Raw genomic sequence first — 11001 nt, forward strand, 5'->3', positions numbered from 1 at the left:
TCCAGCGGATGTTGGCAATTTGATCTCTGGTTCCTCTGCCTTTTCTAAATCCAGCTTGAACATCTGGAAGTTCACGGTTGACATATTGCTGAAGCCTGGCTTGGAGAATTTTGAGCGTTACTTTACTAGTGTGTGAGATGAGTGCAGTTGTGCAGTAGTTTGAGCATTTTTTGGCATTGCCTTTCTTTGGGATTGGAAAGAAAACTGAACTTTTCCAGTCCTGTGGCCACCACTGAGTTTTCCAGATTTGCTGACATATTAAGTGCAGTGCTTTCACAGCTATCTTTCAGCATTTGAAATAGCTCAACTGGAATTCCGTCACCTCCACTAGCTTTGTTCGTAGTGATGCTTCCTAAGGCCCACTTGACTTCACATTCCAGGATGTCTGGTTCTAGGTGAGTGATCACACCATCATGATTATCTGGGTCGTGAAGATCTTTTTTGTGTAGTTCTTTTGTGTATTCTTGCCACCTCTTAATATCTTCTGCTTCTGTTAGGTCCCTACCATTTCTGTCCTTTATTGAGCCCATCTTTGCATAAATGTTCCTTTGGTATCTCTACTTTTCTTGAAGCAGTCCAGGGTGGTGAGTGCCAAAATAGAAGAAGAAAGACTGCCAAGAGTTAAGGGACTGGGAAAGATACTGGCAGTTCCAAGAAGCATTTAAGGATTAAAAAGCGTCCCAGGTGATTGTAATTTAGGGGATCTGTTGGAAACATAGTCCTAATCCTACCTTTGTCCCTCAGTCCTGTTACCAAGAACCCACAGCGGCTTCCAGAGCAGGTAGGTGTTTATGGAGAACCTTCCTGGATTCCAGTCTGATTGACTCCTTAATAGTGATCCTTATCGAAGTACATAATTAAGCCTCTGAATCCAGTTTCCTTATCTGTAAAGGATTTATTGTGATGGTTAAATAGGGGACGACTATTTAACCTATTTATTTAAATAGGATGAGATGGCTGGATGGCATCACCAACTCAATGGACATGAGTTTGAGTGAACTCCGGCAGTTGGTGATGGACAGGGAGGCCTGGCGTGCTGCGGTTCATGGGGTCACAAAGAGTCAGACACAACTGAGCGACTGAACTGAACTGAGATAGGCAAACACAGGCTTGACACTGCACTGATACTATAGTAGATCCTCAGTGCGAGTTTTGTTCTTTGATTTGGTGCCAAAATCTCGGCGCCTTGTGCACCCATACCAAACACATATAGAGACAGAGATTTGGAGGAAAGAGAAGTGAACGTGAAAGTTGCTCAGTTGTGTCTAACTCTTTGGGACCCCATGGACTATATACAGGCCAAGGAATTCTCCAGGCCAAATACTGGAGTCTGTAACCTTTCCCTTCTCCAGTGGCTCCTCCGAACTGCAGTGGGTAGCCTTTCCCTTCTCCAGGGGATCTTTCCAACCCACGGATTGAACCCAGGTCTCCTGCGTTGTGGACAGACTCTTTACCAGCTGAGCCACAAGGAAAGCTCAAGAATTCTGGCTGGAGTGGGTAGCCTATTCTTTCTTCAACAGATGTTCCTGACCCAGGAATCAAACCGGGGTCTCCTGCATTGCAGGCAGATTCTTTACCAACTAAGCTATTAGGGAAGCCCTGGAGGGAAGAGATGACTTTATTCCTTTGCAAGGCAAAGGTGGAAAACACAACAGTCTTAACACTTTAAGAACTGTGACCCCAGCCCCTCCCAACCCAGGGAAACTGCGAGAGGTTATATAGACTCCCTGGGCTCCTGGTCTAGGGTAGGTGTTAAGGCTCAAAGTAATCAAAGTCTTGCATTCTTCTTTCTCTTTATTTCAAAACAGTCACAGCTAGTGTCAGATAATTGGGCTCAGTTGTCTCTGGGTTATGGAGATTCAGTAGATGCTCTCAGGAAAGAAGCTGGTTGCATTGCTCTGCTTATCTTACCATCCTTATTCAGTTGCTGATCTGAGACTTTTTCTTTCTTATCAGGACAAATGCTTTTAGAAGTAATTTTATCCAGGATCATTAGTTGTTTACAGTGGGAAAATTAATTCAGATCCCTCACATGGAAAAAAAAAAGCCCACACATTTTAATATATCAGTATTTAATGTAGTCTGTTACGTCAAAATTCATGGTGGATTTTAATGTAAAGTCAGCATTTATTCTCTTACGTCCCAGTTTTTTGTTATCACTCATCTTTCAGTTTCCTGATTGTCAATTCTCACATTTATATTTCCAGCTCTCATGTCTCCTCTGAGATTCAAGCTTGTTGGTCTAATTTCGTATTTGGCATCTTCAGTTGGATGTCCAATAGGAAAAGATAACAGAAATAGAAATCTTGGCTTTTTTCTCCAGACTGTTCTTTCCTTAGGGTTCTGTTTCAGTAAATGGCATCAGTGTTCATCCATTGGCTTCCCAGATGGCTCAGTGGTAAAGGATCTGCCTGCAATGCAGGAGATATAGGTTCGACCCCTGGGTTGGAAAGATCTTCTGGAGAAGGGAGTAATCCCACTCCAGTTTTCTTGCCTGGGAAACAGAAGAGCCTGGAGGGCTACAGTCCATGGGGTTGCAAAAGACTCAGACAGGATTTAGCAACTCAATAACAAACAAACAACAATTCATCCATTAGTTTAAGGAATCCAAAAAAAAAAAAAAGACAGCTTGGAGTCATTCTTGTGTTCTCTTTTTCCATCCCATCATCAAACTCTGCTGCTGTACTTTGGAATGTATCCTGCATCTGACCACTTTTCATCACCTGCATTGTTAGCACCCTACTCTGAGGTGATATCTCACTGTGGTTTTGATTTGCATTGATGAGCAGTGTTGAGCATCTTTTCATATGCCTGTTAGCCATCTATACACCATCTTTGGAAAAATACCTATTCAGGTCTTCTGCCCATTTTTTAATTGTTCTGTTCTTTTTGATATTTAGTTGTATGAGTTGTTATTTTGGATATAATCCCCTTGTTGGTCATATCATTTGCAAATATTTTACCCAGTTTAGTAGGTTGTCTTTTTGTTTTGTTGATGGTTTCCTTTGTGCAAAATCTGTTAAGTTTACTTAGGTGCCATTTGCTTTTTTTTTGCTCATATTTCTTTTGCCTTATGGGACTGATAAAAAAAAATGTTGCTATGATTCATGTCAAAGAGTGTTTTGCCTATATTTTCTTGTAGGAGTTTTATGGCTTTAAGTCCTACATTTAGGTCTTTAATCTATCTTTGGTTTATTTTTGTATATGGTATAAGAAAATATTCTAATTCCATTGTTTTACATGTAGCTATCCAGTTTTTCCAGCACAGCTTGTTGAAGAGACTATGATTTTGCCATTGCATATTCTTTGTCATAGGTTAACTGACCAAAGGTGTATGGATTTATTTCTGGGCTCCCTATTCAGTTCCGTTGACCTATGTACTTGTTTTTGTGCCAGTACCATGCTGCTTTGATGACTATAACTTCGTAATATAGTCTGAAGATAGAGTACATAATTCCTCCAACTTTGTTCTCTCTCTCTCTTTTTTTTTTTTTTCTCAAGATTGTTTTGGCAGTTTAGGACCTGTTGTATTTCCATATAAATTTTAGGATTTATTTTACTTCTGTGAAAAATGTCATGGGTATTTTAATAGGGATTGCAGTACATCTCTAGATTGCTTTGGGTTCTATGGCCATTTTAACTATTAATTCTTTCAATCCAAGAACTCAAGGTATCTTTCCTTTTTTTTGTAGTCTTCAGTTTTCTTCATCAATGTTTTTATAGTTTTTAGAGTACAGGTGCTTCATTTCCTTGGTTAAATGTTAAAGGATCCTCTCTAAGTGGAAAAGAAGATTCATTAGGAAAGGGAAAATTGCACTAAGAAAGGAAAATGTGTAGTAAGGGTTGAGGATTAACCACTTAAAGAAGCTAGTAAGAAGATTCAAAGACAAAAAAGCAACTATAAAAACAATAAACAGTTAAGGGTAAACATGAAAATGTAAAATCTGACATCGAAAACACAAAATGTAGGTGAGGGGAATAAAAAATGCAGATCTTTTAGAATGTGTTTGAACTTAAATGACTAAGTGATTACTAGTTCAAAACAAGTAGATATAGATATAGGTCATCATATATGAAACCTGTGGTAACCAGAAATAAAAAACCTACAATAGACACACAAAAACTAAAAGCAACACAGGCACACTACTAAAGAACATCATCAGCTATGCTTCTCCTTGCTAACTATGACAAAATGGAAGAGGAAGAGGTGAGCTAAAGAACGAACTGCTAAATAGGAAGCAACCAGGGCTTGCCAGATATAACAGTAATACTGTTTCTTCTTACAACTTCTCCAGATGGTAAATTACTCCATAATTAAGACAGGAATTCAGAACAAACTCAAACCCAGGGTGGATCTGTGTGAGAGACTTTGTGAAGAAAAGATTCAAGGTAGTGCTTCATAAAACATTTCAGAATGGCAAAAGGTCCTCTAAAGATTTTAAGGTGTACCTAGCATATCCTGTCTATTAAATAATAGAATTTATGGGAACCTTAAGGATGCTTGCCTGCAGCATCATTCCAAGGACCCCCAGATAGAGAAGTTACTATCTCAAACAGATTTGCAGTGGTGTATTATCTAAGAAAGTGAAACCCACTAATAATTTTCAGAAAACCTGCATAATTCTTAAGAGAATTGTTCTGGTGGAAGCAGAGTCTGAACTAAAAAAGAGAGTATATGACGTATACTAAAAGAGAGAATATAAGAAGAGCCGAATCATTGGAAGAGACCCTGAGTAGGGAAAGATTGAGGGCAGGAGGAGAAAGGGGCAACAGAGGATGAGATGGTTGGATGGCATCACCAACTCAATGGACATGAATTTGAGCACACTCTGGGAGACGGTGAAGGACAGGGAAACCTGGTGTGCTACAGTCCATGGCTTCACCAAAAGTCAGACATGACTTAGCAACTGAACAAAAGACAGAGCGAAATAAAAAGAGACGGATGTCTCATCCATTTTGTCCAGGAAACAGATCCAGGAGGGTTTTTTCGCTCATTTAGGAGCTACAGAGAACAATTCAGAGTATAAACTGAGCAGCAATGGAAGAATCGGCAACATGTTCTCAGCTGGATTTCAGGGCTGCCGTCTATGGGGTCGCACAGTCAGACATGACTGAAGCGACTTAGCAGCAGCAGCAGGGGCTGTTATGTGCCTCCCACATTCCCCATTTTTGAACAGGAATGTCTAAGAATTATACTACCACCACCATATCCTGATGTATGTGTATGTACAGTTAACTTCCTTATTTAGTTCACAGGTCTTAAGATTGAGAAGATGCTTAAGGAGCTATACCCAAGGAACTATACCTGAGGAGCTTCATCTGTACCTGAACCTGATATAATTGATGCAGTCTTGGACTTTGAGCCTGAGCATGGTGCTATTCTAGAATGAAACTCTGGTGGGGAGAAAGAAAGTGAAAGAAGAAAGTGAAGTCGATCAGTCGTGCCCGACTCTTTGCGACCGCATGGATTGTAGCCTGCACCAAGCTCCTCCGTCCATGGGATTTTCAAGGCAAGAGTACTGGAGTGGGTTGCCATTTCCTTCTCCAGGGAATCTTCCCAACCCAGGGATCGAACCCAGGTCTCTCACATTGTAGACAGACACTTTACCATCTGAGCCACCAGGGAAGTCCAGGCTGGCTTGTCAGGAGTGGGGAGGAGGGGCCTCAAAGGAGGGATGGGTGTATTTTACATGTGGGAGGAATGTGAATAGTGTGGCTTAGAAGGCAGATTTTAAAAGGTGATTACAGTGTTTCCCATTCCACATGCTTTTCTAGAGACTCTGCACTGTCCTTTTGAGAGGTAGACTACTATGTTCTCCTTAAAGTTTGTGGGTCTTTGTGATTGTCTTGATCAGTGAAAGTGTTAGTCACTCAGTCATGTCTGACTCTTTGTGACCCCATGGACAGTAGCCCACCAGGCTCCTCTGTCCATAGAATTCTCCAGGCAAGAATACTGAAGTGGGTAGCCATTCCCTTCTCCAGGGGATCTTCCCAACCCAGAGATTGAACCTGGGTCTACTCCATTGCAGGCAGATACTTTACCATCTGAGCCACCAGGGAAGCCCAGCTTGACCAATAGTATATGGCAGGAGTGATACACTGTGTAGCTTCCAAGACTATGTCAAAGATAAGGCCATGCAATTCAGCCTTGATATGCTGGGATGCTCACTCTTGGAAGCCAGCCAAATTAGCCACTGTAAAGGCCCACATGGAGAGAACTGAGACCCTGTGAACCCACAGCCCTGCCTGAGATCTTAGCTGATAGCCAATACCAACTTCCCTGCTTGGTGAGTGACAAAAATAGAATGGTCAATGTTTTAAGCTACTATGTTTTAGGGTAGTTTGTTACATAGCAATAGATAACTGAAATACACCCCAAATATAGTCACATAAAACAATATTTTGTTCATAGATCCACAGTTTGGACAGTGCTTGACTGGGACAACTCTTTTCTGTTTCAGGATATCTAAGACCTTGACTGGGAAGATTCAATGGCTAGGGCTAGGATCATCTAGAGGTTTGTTCACTCATGTATCTAGTACCTGAGCTGAGATGACTCACAGGCTGAGTTCATTTGGGACAATCACAGGAAGTGCTTACAGTTGGCTTCTCCGTGTATTTGGGGCTTCCTCACAGCATCACAGCCTCAAGTTTGTCAAGCTTCATCAGGTGGCTCAGCCCTCCAAGAGCAAGTGTTCCCAGCAAACAAGGCAGAATCATCATGGCCTTTATGACCAAAGTCACAAAGCATCAGTTCAGCCCTCCTGTACTAACTGAAGCAGTCAGAAACCCATCCATATTGAGGGGAGAGGGCGTAGACCTCGTGCCTCTTGGTGCCAGAAGTATTAATGTTACGAACAATTTTTCTGGGACTTCCCTGGTGATCCAGTCCTTAAGAGTATACCTTCCAGTGCAGGGAATGCAGGTTTGATCCCTGGTCAGGGAACTAGGATCCCATACGCCATGGGGCCTCTAAGCCCATGTACTGCAACTTACTGAGCCTACACGCCACAACTAGAGAGAAGCCCACATGGTACAAGAAAGAGCCTGCACGCTGCAACTAAGACCCAACATAGCCAAATAAATAAATGTTTTTTAAGAACCAACTTTTCTCTGATATGTTAAATATGATTTTCTTTGTTTTATCTGACTTGAAGTTTATGGGTGTTATGTCCCCTCAAAACTCAAATGTTGACATCTGAAACCTCAGTGTAATGGTATTTGCAGGTAGGGCTTTTAGGAGTTTGTCAGGTTCAAATGAGGCCCCCATGAAGGGATTAGTGTCCTTATGAACCCAGGAAGAGAAACCAGAGGTGGTTTCTCCTCTCCCTGCCAGGTGAGGAGACAGGGAGAAGGCAGCTGTCTCTAGGCCAGAAAATGCCCCCACCAGGAACTGAATCTGCCAGAACCTTGATCTTGGACTTCTCTGACTCCACAACTGTGAGAAATGTGTGTTGTTTAAGCCACTCTATCTATGGTATTTTGTTAGAGAAGCCTGAGCTAAGACATAGTCTTTCTGGACTATGTGGTTGATGTCTTTGTCAGTTTTCTTCAAATATACCTACATAATGCTTTGTAGCTTTGTTGTTAGGGAAAAAGATGATGCCTCTAGGAATGTCCCAATATGAGTTTCCAAAGTTTGTTCTTAGAACCAGGAAGCAAGAAGGAAAATAGGTCATAGTCACGCTCCTTTGTATCAGAGTTTTGACTAAACTGTTCTAGAGCCAGACGCTCCCCTTCTTACCATCACTCCTCCTCCCAGGGGATTCTTCTCTAATCTCTATGAGAAAAAGGTCAGTCTGGCTATCCTTCTATCAACACCTCTGTATATTTTAGCCAATGAGAATTCTTCTGTCAGTAGTAGTTGAACCAGTAGCAAATGCTGAATGGTCATTCTCTCCCAATGATGGAAAAAGTAACCTAGTATTTGTTCAGCTTTAAATTTCATCTGTGCCTCCAAGTCTTAAGTAAAAACACCTAGATGAAAACACAAATTTTAACAGTGGGGATACTTTTTACTATTTTGTATTGTATACTTTTAATCCAATCTTCTACAAGAGGTATGTGTTACATTAGAAAAATTCATTACAAAATAAAACTCCAAAAAGTTTCCTACAATAAATCATTAATAACAATGACATGAATTTAATGTTACCCAGGGTACAAATGATTCACATAAGATTATTAAACACTAAAATCCAACCTTGAATCTCTCTCTCCTGTCAGTAGCAGAGCAGTGCATTACAATTTGGGGGAAGGTCCAAGGTGTTTGGTGAAGAAGGTTAGAATTTTCTTCCACGCATCTACCTGGGCCTTAGAATGAGCCCTGGGCTCCCCACCCCACATCACGGGTTTGTCCAATAATTTGTGCAAAGAAGCTGGGCACATGGGAAAATAAGGGGGCTCAATGTAGTGCCCGGTCCCAGGATAAGAGATGATCTGGGGTTTTTCCTTTCCATGGGCCTGTAACCGTTCAGAGGCTATCTGGGCACAAAACTCACTCCTCCAGTTATGGTCATCCTGACCAACAATGAAGAGGATGGGCCCCTGGGCCTTCTCTATTGGAATCATGCAGGGGTTCTCACATCCCCCTACAATGTCATTCCTTATATCCACAATGTCTAGGAGGCCTGAGAAAGCTACCTTCACTCGCCTCAGGTCATGGCCCAGTGGTGGAATGCAGTTCTCTTTGTAGTACATAGCTTTGTTTCCATTGAATCCAGATCCATTGATGGTCACTGTGGCTGATACATTCTTCAAAAATGAGGCCATGGAGAGACAAATATCAGCCCCTAAAGAAATGCCCAGAAGGCCAATGCCTGGGCCTTTTATCTGCAAGAAAAGAAGAGACAAAAGTAAAAAACCTACTCCAGAGAAAAACATTTTTCTAAATGCAACTAGAGATGCTGCTAGCTTTGACTTGTGAACTGCTCACAAGACATTCAACCTCAGCTGACAGAGGAGATTCTTTCCTTGTAAAGATTATCTTCCTGGACACGTGGCAAACAAATCTTAAAAACTCACCTCACTGGTAAATTTGGGAACTGGTTGCAAACTTCCAGAGAGTCATGCACTAGAGAATGCTGAGCCATGGTGCCTGTTGAGTTCAGAGCCTCACTCAGGTGGAATTATAGCATCAATGTTCTTGGGTATCTAACTTGTGAAAGGAAAGTCTGTCCCAAGAAGTGAATCATTATCAGACCACATCTAAATATATACTGAAAAATGCTTAGCTTTATAGAAACAAAGTAAGACTTCAGAGTCCAATTAAGTAGTTCTTAGCTTCTGAAATGGGTGGACAAGTTTCGATCAAGTCTGAGAACATATTCTGCTACAGAAATATAAAGATTAAAAAGCATGCAAAGCTAAAAAAATTAAAAAACTCCACTTGAAGAAATTTTACTATTACTACATAATTCCCTGAAATAAAATCTCACATGAATTTTACAATGAAGTTGGCAATTTTAACCCATCTGACAGAGAAAGTATACCTAAAGGTACCTAAAACCAAGGAAGTCTTCAAAAGAAATGTCTGTGAAAGAAGAGTAGAGCAGCATCAGTGCACTTGGCGTAGGTGAGTGCAAAGTGACACACTCTCTGCAGGTTCTAGAGAGAATGATAAAGGACATTAGGAGAACCTGGGTGTGTTGAAGCATGTAGCACAGGGCTTCTTCAAAGTAGTCCAGGTCTATGGTATCGAATTTCTTGGGGAGATCTTCAAAGCTATAATAAGCTAGAGCCAATGTGGCAAAGCCATGGCCAGCCAGAAGGCTGGCCCGATATTCCAACAGGCCTCCTCCAATACCGTAGATGTCAGTGATCCCTGGGAAAGGTCCAGATCCTAAAGAAGGCAATATTATAAACAGAATGTATTATATAATTTATTAAAGAATTTTATTTCCTTTTAGAAATCTTTCTAAAGTATTTAGTGGGTGCCTGTGAATCAGAGGAAAGAAAAGAGCTCTCTGAGTCATTATTGAACAAGGGATACAAATTCCAAATTATTTCCAAGGTATACTTGGAGAATCTTTAGTTGTGAAGGAGTCTAATACTATATCATGGAAGGAGGATTTTAGACAGTTGATTTGCAGTGTTCTTTTATAGGATTGGGCACAGAATTGAGAATCAAAACGAAGCTTTCAAAAGCAAATCAAAATCCTTGGTGATACCTTTGGTTCAGATGTCTGCTTAGAGGGAAAAAAAGAGAAATCCTGTGAGGCTTTAGGTGAGGAAGGCCGTGAAGTCTGAAAAGTGATCTGTGGTAGAGAGGAGCATGAAAAAGTAGGTAAGGGGCCCAGTGTACACAGGACACTCGAGAAGAGTGACGAGGCACTAGATTCCTCTGCTGTCATCATATTGTGTAAGGCCATCATACTGTGTCGCAATGGCACCCCACTCCAGTACTCTTGCCTGGAAAATCCCATGGATGGAGGAGCCTCGTAGGCTGCAGTCCATGGGGTCGCTAAGAGTCAGAAACGACAGAGCGACTTCACTTTCACTTTTCACTTTCATGCATTGGAGAAGGAAATGGCAACCCACTCCAGTGTTCTTGCCTGGAGAATCCCAGGGACGGGGGAGCCTGGTGGGCTGCCGTCTAATCAGACACGACTGAAGCGACTTAGCAGCATCATACCGTGTCAGAGCTGAAGTTATTCATAGCAAAGTGAACCTACGGACCCCATCCAGTCCTTTTTTTTTTTTTTTAATATTCATAATAACAGTATCCACCTCTTTGGGATACAGAGGTTAAATGAGATAATGCAAGCAAACCGCGTAACAGAGTGCAGAACAAATCAAAAGCCTCCATTGTGGCTGTGAGGTCACTGATTTAGTCAACATTCTCTTCTCTGACCCTGATCCCAAGCCACCCTTCCCGGGAAGCGGTATCACAAACCGAGACGGCCTAGAGAACACGATCGCCAGGCCCCAGCACCCCAGGCCCACCTGGCGGCAGGAAGAGCGTGGCGCGCACCCGGCCCGCGCGCACCGGCTCGCGCCGCA

The 11001-nt window shown here is 41.9% G+C and overlaps 2 protein-coding genes across 2 annotated transcripts in view; both read right to left on the minus strand.

Annotated features, from left to right (window-relative positions):
- ACOT6 (acyl-CoA thioesterase 6) overlaps window positions 1-5372 on the minus strand; it is an 11681-nt gene extending 6309 nt beyond the window's left edge. The window contains exon 1 of the mRNA XM_010855850.1: window positions 5326-5372. Within this exon, the coding sequence (XP_010854152.1) occupies window positions 5326-5372 (47 nt within the window). The remainder of the gene's footprint in view (window positions 1-5325) is intronic.
- A 2628-nt stretch (window positions 5373-8000) lies between these two features.
- LOC105000142 (acyl-coenzyme A thioesterase 4-like) lies at window positions 8001-10807 on the minus strand. The gene is made up of 3 exons (XM_010855851.1): window positions 10771-10807; window positions 9639-9823; window positions 8001-8832 (listed from the first exon to the last, which is right to left on the minus strand). The coding sequence occupies exons 1-3, from the start codon at window positions 10805-10807 to the stop codon at window positions 8242-8244; spliced, it is 813 nt and encodes a 270-aa protein (XP_010854153.1). The 3' UTR covers window positions 8001-8241.
- Window positions 10808-11001: the final 194 nt, after the last annotated feature.

Source organism: Bison bison, unplaced genomic scaffold, assembly GCF_000754665.1.
Source record: "Bison bison bison isolate TAMUID 2011002044 unplaced genomic scaffold, Bison_UMD1.0 scf7180017864368, whole genome shotgun sequence".
Taxonomy (NCBI): domain Eukaryota; kingdom Metazoa; phylum Chordata; class Mammalia; order Artiodactyla; family Bovidae; genus Bison; species Bison bison.